The sequence below is a fragment of the Typopeltis vanoorti genome, chromosome 15 (genome assembly GCF_054136105.1).
Source record: "Typopeltis vanoorti isolate ZY-2024b chromosome 15, IOZ_Tvanoo_1.0, whole genome shotgun sequence".
Taxonomy (NCBI): Eukaryota; Metazoa; Arthropoda; class Arachnida; order Uropygi; family Thelyphonidae; genus Typopeltis; species Typopeltis vanoorti.
In genome coordinates, this window is record NC_143563.1 from 34,149,003 (window position 1) to 34,164,793 (window position 15,791).

The 15,791-nt window shown below is 36.5% G+C and overlaps 1 protein-coding gene across 1 annotated transcript in view; it reads left to right on the forward strand.

Annotated features, from left to right (window-relative positions):
* LOC150098588 (dnaJ homolog subfamily C member 27-like) overlaps positions 1-15,791 on the forward strand; it is an 80,667-nt gene that overhangs the window by 25,183 nt on the left and 39,693 nt on the right. Inside the window, exons 3-5 of the mRNA XM_090405205.1 lie at positions 4,109-4,178; positions 4,427-4,591; positions 12,202-12,318. Of these exons, the coding sequence (XP_090261331.1) occupies positions 4,109-4,178; positions 4,427-4,591; positions 12,202-12,318 (352 nt within the window). The remainder of the gene's footprint in view (positions 1-4,108; positions 4,179-4,426; positions 4,592-12,201; positions 12,319-15,791) is intronic.

The window sequence follows — 15,791 nt, forward strand, 5'->3', positions numbered from 1 at the left end:
TATCAGTTCCATCAGGGTTTTTGACCGTGTTGTAGGTTGCCAGCCCGCCACGGAAATCCATCTGAGGCTTAACTGTGCTCAACATGCTACAAGCATGACTGATGGCTAGTCAGCCAAGATCCTGATAGGAGAACACAGCTAATTCCGCACCTCTCAATACACACCAACATTACTACAAAAAATCAAAACGATATATAGGGAAATAAATTAAAACATTATGTTTATTTTTGAAGTAAAATTTTAATTTTAACATTCTAAAATGTTATTTTTCTTGCTTTTCTGTTAGCAAAATCGTTGATGACATTGGCAAAGTCTATTTCATAGTAATGTAGGTAATTCTTAATCAAATTTTATTTAGAAAAACTCCTCTCACAACTAGCACACCTACAGCAATTGTGAGGAAAATTTGCAGTAGTATTACAATATTTGGAACTGAGTTCTCGAAACTGTATTTTAGAATTAACTGCAAAAGTTCAAAATGGTTCAATGTGCTGCCTGGGGTGGACCGTGCCCTCTGCACCCCCCTAGCTACACCACTGGTTTGATTGTTCTGTTTGTGATTCCATCTGGACCTGGAGCCTTGTTGTTATTCAAATGGGTTACGATATTCATAACTTCTGTTGGAGAGGTGGGTGTGATGGGTTCTGTGTTCTCCCCTTGTTGTGTTATGATCTGCTTGACTCTGCGGTGAATCTTGTAGATTAGATTAATGTTTAGATTCTCATAAGAGGGGTTACATTGAGTTTCCAAATTGTCAATCAGAGCTTCTGCTTTTTCTTGGTCAGTGTGAGCTGCTCCTTTCTTGGTTGGAATTGGGGGTATGAGTTGCCTTTTAGTGCGGAGGGTTCTCAGGAATTTCCAGATGGAGTTATCTTCTGGGTTCAGATTTTTCAGTTTGGTTTCCCATTCTTGATTTCGATGCTTTTGTAGAGCTTCCTGGACTTGTCTATTTAGGTAATTAGAATTGTTTTATCTTGTGGGGCTTTTGTGTTATGGTACCTCTTTCTGGCTCTGTTTTTCAGTCTGATCAAGTCCATAATTTCCTCAGGGATCCGACCACTAGAATGAAAAGCTGTGGTTTGTGTAAGTGAAGTTAGTGCTGCAGTTACACAATGGGTGCTAGGCCAATAAGTCCTGGCTTAAAGGTGCGAAGCAAGAATGCTTTTCACCTTCCCCGTAATCTATAGAGGACAGTGTAGGGATAAGGTGTTATTGAGCTATAAAGCTTTGATCATGGCAGGAGGGTAACAGCAATAGCCTAGCCTCAGTTAAAACTTCATTGGCTACAGCATTGCCATATTTAAAGGTAAAGCTGTCTCTAAAAATTCAGACGATCCCTAGGCTACTCAATCGTGGGCGAAAGACTGTCCATCTCAGTGTTGGCTCCACTCAGTGATGGCCTTCCACCCACACCGAGCAGAACCGTTCAAATTCCGAAGAAAATCATTCACTGACAAAGCCCCTCAGCAGGCAGTGCCAGAGAACACTTTCCCCGGAGACTCAAATTGCTCCCTTAAGGCAAAAACCTTAAGAGAGTGTACTCATAACTCTCGAATCTCAGCACCCAAGGGGATAACAGCAACAGCCAAACCCAGTTAAACTTCATTGGTACAGCATTGCCATCCATTACCCTCCAAGGGTATTAATCACCGCATCTAGGCCAATAAGGTTGAAGTGATGCAGAAGTCATTATTTCTTATACGAATAGCCAAAAGGTGTTACAACTTATTATTAAAATACTCTGGATTACGGATGGTTGTTGGAAGTTTTTCCACTTGGGTATACTATAAATTAAAGATACCAAGAAATTATATACTTGGTTTAATCCTTTATCCAAGTGTAAACAAACAAAGTTTTGCGCCTGAAATATTTTCAGGACTGGGCAACTCATATATAGAAGCTGATGACTTCACATCACTTGTCTTAGTATCCCATAATGCAAAGCCCATATCCCTACGGGCCCTAATCCTGAAAATATTTCAGGCACAAACGTTGTTTGCTTACACTTGGATAAAGGATTAAACCAAGTATATAATTTCTTGGTATCTTTAATTTATAGTATAACCAAGTGGTAAAACTTCCAACAGTAGACTGAGTACAACAGTAGTCTACAGACACAAAAATATCTTGTCTGTTAAAAGAAAGAATCTTGACTGTTGGGCTAATGTTCATTGGCCACTTTTGCATGTTTTGCATATGATACTTGTTAATTCACCAACAGCTGAAAATACTTATTATAGTTCCTACACTTGTATTCTAAACTGAGTTAGCTTTGCATTAGGAACATCCACCTTATAATGCATTAGTCTACCTCTGTACTCATGGCTCGCAGATGCTCAAGAACAGATTCCACAGGGTGTTGAACATCCTCCATGTGTAACTTTTTTTTTTTTTTTTTTAATGTTGGGCCCATACACAGGAGGTTGACTGGTCAACCTATAGTACATTAGTACCGTGCATGGGTGGTGCATTGGGAAAGGAGGAATTTGTTTACATTTGACTTGAATAACTTTAAATTGTATTCATTGGGAAACACAGCAGGTGGGAGACTGTTCCACAGTGCAGCAGTTGCAGGGATGAAGGAAGAGAAAAAGAAATTTGTTCTGTTTGTTTCTAGGTGTACTGTGAAGGGATGTTGTGCAGCAGCTGCACGTGTTCCAATGAACTTAGTACTGAGCGGGGGGATTATTAATGCTGTTTTGGATGAGCATTTCCCATGGAAATAGTTGTAGAATATACTTACTGCAGAGACCAAACTTCTGTGTGAAAGTGGGGGAAGAGAGTTGGTAAAGGATGGATCATTGATAAGTCTAATTGCCCTCCTCTGTATTGAGTCAAGCATTTTGAGAGAACTTTTAGGGGCCCCACCCCATATGTGGGAGCAGTATTCAATAGTTGGGTGGATTTGTATAATGTTAGTAGCTGTTCAGGGATGAAGTAACGTCTTGAGTGGAAGAGAAATCCTATTTTTTTTGAGCTGAGGATGCAATGTTTATGCCAGGAGAGGTTTGATGTGAGAACTTGACCCATGTCTGCTGCAGCATCTCCATCAGTTCATGTTCATTTGGGGAAGAAGGATTAGCAGTTCTCACATGCCGTTCTAGCAATCCCAGAGATGTTCAATTGGATTACAGTCAGAGGGAGTGTGGGGGACCAAGGCAATGTGACATGTTCCTCCAACTGTTCAGTAGTTGTACGAGCCCAATGACAAGGTGTGTTGTCCTGTTGAAAGATGTCACTGTGGTCAGGATAGACCTCCTGCAGATATTAATGGAGATGGTCGGCTAACAGGTCCCTGTAGCATTCACCATTCAGTGTTTGTGCAAAGATAACCAACGGACTTAGGGCGTTTCAGTCAAAATCTCCCCAGACCATAACACCACCTCCACAGCCTGTTGAACCCCAGCTGTGCAACCAGCAGATAGGGTCCATGTGTAGAGGCTTAATTGCTGTGAGGACATCATGTTGGAGGCTTAATGGATTGTATACAGCACTCAGAAAGGATTAAAACAGAATTTAATACTTCCTATATTTTGTCTCAGTCACTGAGACATCTTTAGGGATTACAAAAAACTAATGTAACATATACACAAATATCACACAATACCAAGCCCAACCACATGGGTGACTCTAAAGTCCTATCTAGGTGGAGCACTATTAGTCACTATACACGAGTTGCCCTGTCATGAAGTCACTTCATGTGCAAATTTGTTTGCTTACACTTAGATAAAGGATGAAACCTAGAATATAATTTCTTGGCATCTTTAATTTATAATATAACCAAGTGGAAAAACCTTCAGCAACCTTATTAACATGAAGCATAATTTCAAACACTTCACTTTCACGAACTGTCAGTCTCTGTTCTTTCTTCCTATTTGTGTATAGAAAGGAAGAAAGAAAGAACATTTCGGAATTCTGATAATGGTAGAGAAGTGTTTTACTTCTTCCAACTCTTTTAGTTTAAAAGAACTAGAGAAACAAAAGATAAATTAAAGATTTTAGTTTATTTTTATGATAATTTTTATTTTTTTAAAATTTTCATTATAAAAAAAAACTTTGATCAGAGCTTGTTTCTTCTCATACATGGAATAAATGTTATTTATTTTAGGATAAATGTTGCAGACCAAGAGATTGGAGTCAATATTTTTGATATGGCTGGAAATCCAATATTCTATGAGGTAATAAAATGATAAGAGATTACTAATATAAAAATACATAATAGCTAAAGAGTTTTAATATTAATTTAGTAGACATTTTCAAGGTTAATGCTTTTAAGCTAGTGAGTTAATAATAGGACAAAAATTTTTTGCTAGTTTCTAATATCTTCTTCCATGAGACATAGCTTAAACTGATGCTTATTATACTAGTTCCTTCCTTTTTTATTGAAGGAATTCAAGTACATAATGGAATAATATTTATATTACAGGTAAGAAATGAATTTTATAAAGATACTCACGGAGCACTTCTAGTCTATGATGTCAGTAACAGAAGTAGTTTTGAGGCTTTAAATACCTGGTTGGAAGAATTAACTCAAGAACTAACCAGGTACACAACCATGGACAGTCTAGTGAGTGTTGTCTGTGGTAATAAGGTAAGTTCATGAACTTAATTTTGCTTAACTGTTATACTTCACAATAGGTATAGATTTCCTGATGATGACTTAAGCTTTTTAGTGTCCTTTCTCACTAAAATATCATAATATCTCTATAGACATTATCTCTGCAGTGCAGTATTGTATAAGAGTAGATCACTAATGGATTAGCGAATTGGATAGGCAATTGTTTCACTGATACAGTAAGCTACATGATAGGTGTTGTTTGGATTAATCAGGTGTTAGGATTGTGGGGAAGGTTTCAATGTTCCCATAATGAATAACACATAATGGAAAAGTCTGCAACAGACATTGCAGACTTTTCCATTATTAGTTAGGGGATTCATTGTAGATATCAATTACATTGTAGATATCTATTATGGATCTAGGTGGCATTTCATTCAATTAAGAAAGGTATATACTTTTAAAGTAAAAGCTTCTGTAGCTCAGTTGGTTATGACAAAGCCCTTTGATTGGAAAGAGTTGTATTTAAATCTCATCTAGGATCTGAAAAACCATTAGCAGGGCTTTTCAAATGAAGGTAAATTAATTGAAGTGCAGGGATTTTCATCTTGCAACCTGGCAAACTGCCAGGAGAACACACACACACACACACACACACACACACACACACACACACACACACACACACACACACACACACACACACATATATTTAGGCAGACGTTCAGCCAATGTATCCTAAAATTATGGTTATGAAAACCATTCTGGGTGGGTTGCAGGCCTGTAAATATCACAGATTATTCTATTTGTTATTTTTTTAAGATGGCAGTACTCACCTAGTATGCCAGAAAGTGGGGTGACTTGGATAGGAGAGGAGAGGCTACATGTTGCACATCACTAGCCCATTAATGTGTACTGTGCTGCAGAAGTATGTGTACATCCTCCATTAATAATTATAAAAGTTATTATTATTATTTGTTTAAGTTAAGGGATATTACATCCCATATTGTTTCTTAGCCGAATAAGAAACTCAAAGAGTTTCATGCCGAATATAGTAGAAACTATATAAAGTTCGGCGATTCCAAGCGTAAGCAAATACCTGGATACTGCAGCAACTGACCCTAAAGGTAGTGCAAGCTGAGGCAACTCATGTCTAAGGTGGAGCAAGCTCTGATCACTATTCTTGATATTTACCCATAATGTGAGCTTAGCTCCTAGGAGCTGTATTTCTGTTCTACATTATGAGAGAAGGTCACTACCCAGACCGGTTTCAACCTTTATTGAGGTCTCATCAGTGAGTAGGTAGACCTAGTTAATATCAAGTTTGTAGTGAACAGACCTTACAACCCTTCTATGAGTATTGCCGAGAGGTGTCCTAATAAATTATTAGATATATGAAGAGCCATTATTATTATTATTATGGGTATCTCCATGGAGTCAGTAGACTCATCGCGGGAGACCCAAACCAGCAAAACAATATCTGTCATATCTCTTCTTGAATTCATTTACAGACAAAGAGCTCACAACTAAGTCAGGCAATGAATTCCACTCATTCACCACCCTCCAGGCAAAAAACCTTGTTCTAACACCTTTGTTAACCACACTCTTCTTTAATTTCCAGGGATGACCTCTTATTCTTCCATCACTATCACACAGCTGAAACATTTCCCCTGCATCAATCCTATAAAAACCTTTCAGTAATTTAAATGTTTCTATTATATCCCCTCTTCTTTGCCTATCAACCAATCTCTGCAATCCACAAAGCTCTCAATCTATCAATGTAGGAAGCATTTTTTACATCACTCACCAACTTGGTCACTCTTCTCTGAACCCTCTCCACAGCCTCCTCATCTCCAAGGAATCCAGGTGACTAGACCTGAGCACAGTAATCCAAATGTGGAAGTATCAACGCTTTATAAAGGGGAATAATAACCTCTTTATCTCTGGATGTCAGTGTGTTCCTCAACAACGAAGTAATCCTATGTGCAATCTTGGACACCTTAGCAATGTGTCCTCTGAACTTCATCTCCCTATCTACCAACACCCCTAAGTCCCTAGCCTCATCAATCTCTTGGAGTACCTTTCCATCAATGTAGTACACAGCTGGTAATCTTTTAATCCCAAAATGCATGACTTTACACTTTTCCACATTGAACTGACATCCATTATCTTTTGCCCATTTTACTAGCTTATTTAAATCATCCTGCAAACTTTCAACATCAGCTTGATTTTTTATTGCACTACCCAACTTTGCATCATCAGCAAACAACTGAATACCTCCCTTTAAGCCATTTCCTATATCATTTATATACAAATTAAACAACAATGGCCCAAGCACAGTTTATTACACAATTATTAAAAATTATTATAAATTATTACACAATTTATAATAAAATTGTGTAATTAAATTTTTATGTTCAATAATATAAAAATATGATTTTATTATTTTGGTAATTGAATATATATTAAAAAATCTAATAAGTTACTATTGGTGTTGGAGTTTTTTTTAATGATCCTGTTGAGCTTGGCTTTATTTTATTTATTTATTTTTTTTTTAAGAGCTTAAAAATTTTGAAATTTCAAATAAAGTATTTTGAAATTTCAAAATACTTTATACATGAAGCTGCATTTCAGCCTTGGTGGGTTGTATTATCGGCTACTTAATATATCAAATTATAACATCTGAATTTGATCCTCATTACCAATGACGAAATGCATGAAACAGCACGAAATGGAGTTCGTTCATCATATTTTCTTGATTACCATTTATTTGCTTAACTACATAAAACTACAACACTACTTTTCTTTTCACCCCTTTAAAAAACCTATACATTGTAGCTATTCAAAATAAATACAAATGCAATGAAAAAAAAAATCAAATTTGAAAGTTATGTTTGAAGAGTGATTGTTGAACTGAAATGAAATACATGCTAAATAATATGCAGTTAAATTTATCAACAAGGATAAAAGAATGAAAGACAGCAAATGCATATAACAATATATATATATATATATATGAAATATCTTTTGAATTAAACAGAAAGTGAGCACATAGATATGTGTAGAAGAGAAAGAAGGGATAGAACAATATTTTTTAATAATATTCTCTGTAATATAATATAATATAATAGATATTGCAAGATTAACAGGTCATTAATGAGATGGTGAGTGATGCACAATATATAGCCTCTCGGATAAGTCCACCACCACCACCACCTTCCTATGATATTGTCTGTTTCCACAAATCCCAAAAATCCAATAAAACGATAAAATTCCAAATGTAAAACATTTCCATATCGGCAGGCACTTAAAGGCATCCAAATCCAGTCTATTATTCATCACAGATCCTCAGTTGGTGTCTTCTATGACTACAGCTCACCTCAACTTTACACATTCCATAAGAAGTATAGAATGTGGCATGTCTGATATCTTGTGTCATGTCTGATATCCGATGCTAATGGATCAGACCTGGAATCCCATTTATTATTATTAACATCTGAACTCCATGAAGTCAGACTCATCATGGGAGGTACATTCTATCACACACACACAAAGCTCATCCAATCATGTCTTAAACTGATTCAGTGTATCTACATTCACAACAACACATTCAAGCAATGCATTCTACTCACCAACCACTCTCCATGTAAAGACACTCTCCTCACAGCTTCCTTATATTTTACAGTTTTCAGCGATGGCCTCATGTTCTATTCCCCCCCCCCTTGAATTCTATGAAAAATTTCTTCCATGTTAACCTGATGACAACCCTAACTAAGTTATATGTCTCAATCATATCTCCAGTCATCCTCTTCCTATTCACAAGGCTTTGCAATTTACATTCTTTCAATCTGTCTTCATATGCCACATTCCAAAAATCACTTACCACTTTTGTAAATCTTCCCTGGACTCTTTCTGACATATCCTTATCACCATGAAAACCAAGTGACCAAATCTGTGCACAATAAGCCTGATCAAGGCATTATATACAATAAAATCATAACCTAATTTAATAAGCCAAAGGGCTATTTTACCTGCGAAATTGTTAATAGAAAGGGGGATAGTAAATCCCTTTATGTTTTTATAGCCGGGTACGAAACTCGGATCGATATCCATCGAAATCCATAGAGTTTCATGCCGAAAAAACTATCGGCGAAGCCCAAGTGTAAATGATCACTTGGGTAGTACAACACCCAAGCAGAGGTATGTAAGTTCGTGTTCACTTAAAACCTTGATATTCCAGGTCTACCTAGTTACTGATGAGACCTCAAAAAAGGTTGAAACCGGTCTGGGTAGTGACCTCTTCTCATAATGTAAAACAATATATACATCTCTTAGGAGCTGGGTTTTACATTATGAGAGAATATTAAAGTTAGTGACGGATCTTGCTCCACCTTTGCATGGAGTTGCCCTGGTGTTGTACTACCCAAGTGATCATTTACACTTGGGCTTCGCCGATAGTTTTTTCGGCATGAAACTCTATGGATTTCGATGGATATCGATCCGAGTTTCGTACCCGGCTATAAAAACATAAAGGGATTTACTATCCCCCTTTCTATTAAAATCATAACCTCTTTATTTCTGCAGCTCAAGGTCCTCTGCATCATTGCCGTCATCAAATGTGATGATTTCACAACTTGTGCAATGTGGCCTCTGAATTTCAGTCCTTGTCCACTACCACCACTTCCAGATCTCTCATCTCCTCTACTTCTTTAAAGTTTCCCCACCAATTGTATGCTTTACATTCCATCATTGCTTACCAAATTTTGAAACCTTACACTCTGCAACATTGAACTGACAGTTCTACTTACTTGACCATTCATGCAATCCATTCAAATTGTCCTCCTGTAAGACCATAACATCAGCTTGGCTCTGCATTACTCTCCTGAATTTTGCATCATTTGTAAATAGTTACATGTCACTAATCAAATCCATTCCAATATCATTATTAATGTACAAGTTGAATAACAATGGCCTTAACACAGATACCTTCAGCACACCACTATTGACTTTCTTCTTTCAGGATACTGCACCCCCATATACAACTTTTTATGATCTTCTTTAACTAAAGATTTCCTTTCATCACTTTATTGCTTTCGTTTGCTGCCTTGATGATTTTCTAAATTCAAATTCTGATGACTACTGACTTTTTTTTGATTATTCATCTCAAAAATTGATCACATAGAGTTTAATTACCAAACGGTGAGATAATCTTCCTTGGAGATTTCAGTGTCTGTGATTTTCATTGGCTCTCCTCTAACTTCACAGACCAAGCTGGAAGAGAAGTGGAATTCTTTGCTGTCAGTAGTGAGCTAATATAAATTACTATTATGATTCAGGCCTCCATGTCACAACACTCATCTTGAGAGGTTCCCACATCACATAAAAATGATATAAAGTTATAACTGAGAACTTTTATTGTTAAAAGACCATAAGATTTAATGATTACAAATACAAAGAGACAACAAGTTTCACTAGCCACTGTCTAGCATTTTCAAGGCTGTACTGGTGTGAAAACAAATGCATCAAGTTACATGAAAACATACACTTTAGTAACTGTTAGGCCTTTACATTTGATAATTCGTGTTTGATGGCATGCATTCGAATGCTTCAGTCAGAATCCGGTACACGACCACATGTTGTGTAGTTTTTCACATATTGTAGTTCTGTTGAGCTGAGAGAATTGATGAGATATTTCCATATGTCTTTAAGAATAGCACCTTGATTTCTATTTAAATTATTGCCTGTGCATAACACCACTGCTGCTTCTTTGAAAGTTCTGTGTCTGTAGTCATTCTCGATGTAAGGCATAGAACTGTTTTTCCAATCTATAACGTGATTTGATGTTGAGAAATGATGAGCTAAACCAGATGTGATGATTCTATTGTGATTGACATCCCCCACGTGTTCCTTCTGTCTTATTTCAAAACTTCTAGAGGTCTGTCCAATGTAAGAGAGGCCACACGTTCATGGAATTTCATATACTCCAGGAAATTTGAAGAAAGGTACCTCATCTTTGGGAGATCTTAAGACTTGCCTGATCATGGTATAAAGTTATAAAGTTATGTCAGCTAATATATTAACTTTACCTTTTTTTTTATGCGATCCCTACTGTGGGTGGGTGAAGGATTTTTTTCCATATTTTTTTTATTAATTTTTATAATTTTTGTATTTTTATTCATTTTTTACCTGGTCTGGAAACCCTGCTCTAGAGACCAAACATTGAACCTTTTCAAGCCACTTTAGATCTCCAGTAAGCAGGGCAGTGAACTCAGATTGGGTAATATTCATCTGCCACCTAAAGACAATTACATCCCATCCATCCATCCCCAGGGCAGGACTTGAACCCATGGCATATTGGTCAGAGAGGTGGATGTGCTAACCGATTGGCCACCCAGGCTAGCAGGTGATTCAAATGATTCAAGCACTGAAACAATTTCCTATAGCATAACATTTAACTTAAACTTATTTTTCTCATAAAAGGAAAATATTAAACTACATAAATATTGTTATATAACTTTTATAGATTCAAAATGCTTATCCTGCCCCCAATCTCTGGAAGTATCATTCATACCTTCAGGGATCATATGCTCTCATAGTTTTGGATCTCTGATGTGTGCATCAAATATAAGGTAAAACAAACATGATTTATCATACAGTTACAGAAATTGCAAACAATATGAGTCATTTAGTAGGCAAAACTTGTTTTTTTTTTTAGAGGAAAAAGTACATTGAATATACTAACAAATTTGCATTACATCAATAATGCATTAGTAGTAGACTGCTGTTGTCCAGCAGGCTATGAATTTGAGTCCCATGGTGGTACAGATGTTTGTGGATTTTCTTGCGATTGTAGATGATTTTCATTGCCTAGTAGTAAACAACTATCATGCTTATCCAGGAGTGGCTTTAAAATTACAATGTTTAGTCTTGAGAGCAAGGGAACCAAATTATTTAACCTTAGCCTGTTAGGTTTTTTAAATAGATTTCATTCCTTTTGTGGAAGGGAGGAGGAGTGAATTTTTATGGAGTTTGTAGTTTTTAGTTTTAAATGTTTTTTTTTTTTCAAATCAGCTAAAAAAAAAATCAGCTAACGCCTTTTTGTTTCCGTACAGGGAGTAGGCGAGGCCGTTTACCCTATCTAACTTTGGAGACTGAGTGGGCAGTTCAATCTCCACTGGCAGCCAATCAGAGAGAGAGAGAGCTGGCCCAAGGCTATCACTAATTAAGCGGCATGCAGTGAAGAGAGACGGCACAAGTGCCGCCATCTCGTGGTCCCTAATCTTAACACAATATATTTAATGTCTGAAATAATGTGGGTTCTACGGTCGATTTTCTTGAGTTTACGGGACGAAAAACCCAAGTTTCCTGGAGAAAAAACCCATTTGCCTGTGCCAGAGATCGACTAACTCGGGAACCGGTCGAAAAAAGGCTTAGAAAAATTTCCTCTAGTTGCCGACTAGATTCGAGACAAAGTCTTCCTTTGTGCGGTTAAGCACTGTGGTGTGCAAATGCCTTTTTTTTTTTTTAATGTAAAAAAAATAAACAAAATAAAATAGAACAGAATTATATTTGCTTTGCATAGTTTAATTAATATGAAGCTATTACAACTTGCACCAAAAATGCTTTTTTTTTCTTCTTTTTAACAGTGTGACAAAAGGAGAGTAGTAGATGAAACTGATGGTAAATTATGGGCTGAACTTCATGGATTTTTATATTATGAAACTTCAGCCATGACAGGAGAGGGAATAACTGATATGTTTCAGGTTAGTGTCTTTAATAACAAGAAATAAAATATAAGAAATATTTTAATGAGGGTATATACCAGAAAATTTGTTTTTCTAGTATATATTGCTCAAAGGGTATACCAGATTTTATGATTGAAGTTGGTCAAATACTATTTGGTATTGATGAGAGCTATTTACACATAGACACAAGAATATATAATTAAAAGAAATTAAATAAAATAAAATGAAAAACTTTTATTTGCCAAATATTTCAACTTGAAAATAACAGGTCATTTTCAGTGGTAGGCTACTATGCAAAGGTAAAAAATTAACAATAGATTATTTTTTTGAAAAAAAAAAAAGAATCTGATGGTACAAAGAGCAGTGTGATGTGGGTGAGATGTAGCATTTGGTGTAGAGATGGGGAGGGGTGTATTGATGGGTAAGAATGAGACTTCCAGATTTATGGGAAGGAGGGGGAAGTCATTTCGATTCAAATTAGTATGGCATAGTAAGCCTTGACCCTCTCATTAAATAAACATTTGAATTTGAAGCAGCATCAGTGGAGTAGGTGCATTCTAGACCAGAAGATTTTGTGGTTAGTGTTATTCCCATGATATGGTAGACCAGTTTTCTCAGATTTATTATTAATGATTGGTGTTCTAGTATTTTTTTTTTCCCCCACAGAACATCCAGTTTGTTTGAAGTAGGAGAGGTGACATGACAAAGAACTTGGTAAATGCCAGGGAGGGAAAGAGGAGATTGTTTACCTTCAGAAAGAAGCCATGAGGAAAATTTATTGATAAGAAAAATATTTTTGAAATCAGTTTGGAGATACTGGAGATGCTGGCCTGGCTGGCCGAGTGGATAGCATATCCGTTCTCAGCCGAAAGGCTGCAGGTTTGAATCCTGCCATGGGCATGGATGTTTGTGATTGCCTGTGGAAATATCAGTGGTGGTTGGCTGTAGATGGCATTGGTGTAGTTGCGGTCAGTTGGTGATTGAATGGTGGAGACAGAATTGTAGAGCAGGTGCTCTCCCTCGATGAGTCCTTGGACTCCCTGGAAGTGTCTAATAATAATAATAATAATAATAATAATAATACCTGAATATATATGGATATATGAAATTGGAATTGGCTGCTCTAGTTTTGGATTGTTAGGAGGCTTGTTGGAGTCAAATATGTTGCATTATCCATTAATCAAAGCTGTTCAGTTGCATAATGTGCAACTGAACATTTTTAGAAGTTCTATCTTGAGATTCTGGGGGTTAGAGCATGCCGTATTATTATTATTATTATTATTATTACATAACACCTCCAGGGAGTCCAAAGACTTCAAGGGAGGATACCTACTCTACAACTCTCCGTCTCCACCACTCCACCAACTGCAACTACCTTCATCATCTACTCCAACACCATCTACCACAGACAAACATCCATGCCCACGGCAGGATTCGAACCCACAGCCTTTTGGCTGGAGAGCAGATATACTAACCACTTGGCCAACCAGGTTGGCATTATGCAGTATAGTTTTTATAATTTCCCTTTTTTTTTTTAGATGGATAGTGTGCAGACTGCTATATGTAGAAACCAGTGAAGGGTATGCTAGGTTTTCAGTAGACAGAGGGAGTTAGTTGACCAGGAGAGTAAGATATCCAAGAAGGCAAGTTTACCATTCTTTTCTATTTTCATGGTGAAATTTATATGAGAAAGAAGTTATTTATTTTTGCTAGAAAGACTAGTAAAGTATCTTCATGATGGGGACCAGATGGCAAAGACATCATCTACAGAGCATCTCATTGAAGTACCTTCTATCTGTTTGTAAAGATTGTTTTTGACAAATAAAGTAGCCAGAGTGGATGCAAAGGTTGAATAATTTGACTATATCTGGCAGGAAGGCTTAATAGCAAATGAAAGGAATATTCAAGAGGAACGTTAATAAATAAGGTAAAGTAAAGAAATAAGTTCTTTACTTTAGCTAGGAAATATGAAGAGTTTTTTTATGAATGAGCAGGAATTATGATCCGAGAGCCTAATAGTACAATTGAGATAAAAATTTAACTAGAATCGATGCTGTTTTTAGCTAGAATAAATGCAGATTTAGTTAGAATTAATGAGATGAAGGGACATACCTTCTTTATGGATCTTAGGAAGACTACAAAAGTGGGGCTGCAAGCAAAAACAGATCTTTAGTTTGTCTGTGGTATCCCTGTCTAGACTGATGACTTCATCAAATAATGAGCTCAGTTTTTTGAGCTGGCTGTTTGTGGGGTTATAGCCAATTTCTTGATATGTTTCCTGTCACCCAGGAATATTTTTCTATTATAGTCAGCAGTATCCATGACAATAGTGGCTTATCCTTTGTTAGCCTTGGTAATGGTGAGAATAGTTTTTTCTTTAGACAGCAAATATTTTATTCCTACTGAAGAGATGTTAGAAAGTAGGGATGTGCCGACTATTCAGTTTTGCTTTGATATTTGGCCAATACGGCATGTTTTTCAACAAAAATCAGTAAAAAGATACAGTATTCAATCAGCTGAAGCAGAAAAATTCCTGTTACATGTGTCATAACAAATGCAACGAATCAGGAAAAGCCTCTTGTTATTTTGTATCACTTCATACAAAGGCTTGTTGCATTGCTATAGACACTTTCTTTGGTGTTTTTATTGTAGTTTATATTATGCAGCCTTAAAAGTTGTTTATATTGTGATATATTATATGATGTAATGTGTTTATGTTAAAATATCTCTAAAAATATTAAAGCATACAGTTTTGACCACCAATAATAAAGCAATATTTGGAAGCTTTACAATTTATGTGAAGTTCAAAATTTGCACTGTATGCAAACAACAAAATATCTGAGTTGCACAGAAAAAAGGAAGTATACATCTAATAATAATGTAATTTTGTGATTAATAATAATGTAAAAGTGCAAGCATAGCAGTGAATTTGTAAAACAAATTGAAACTGTAGCCCTGCAAGAGGATTTAAATTTAAATAAATCATTCACAACTCTGCACGAAAAAAACCTGCTTTTCACTCCCCTACTCACACCCTCTTTATACAGTTTCCAGGGATGACCTCTGGTTCTCCCCTGATCTCCCACTATTTTCTGTAGAATCTCTCCAGCATTGATCCTATAACAACCCCTTAATAAGTTGTAGGTCTCTCTATCATATCTCCTCTCTTCCTCCTGTCTACCAGACTCTGCAAGTTGCATCTTCTCAATCTTACCTCATACTCGACATTCCAGAGGTTAGAAACTATCTTAGCAGTCACCTCTGGACCCCTTTCCAACATCTCTTCATCTTTCTGAAAATAGGTGACCAAACCTGGGCACAATAGTCCATGTGTGGCCTAATCAAAGCCTTATACAATGGAACAAGAATCTCCCTACTTCTCCAAGTCAGTGTCCTCTGCATCATTCCCAGAAGCGTTTGTGTTGTCTTCACAATTTTGGCTATGTGTCCTCTAAATTTCAGATCCTTATCCACCATCACCACCAGATCTC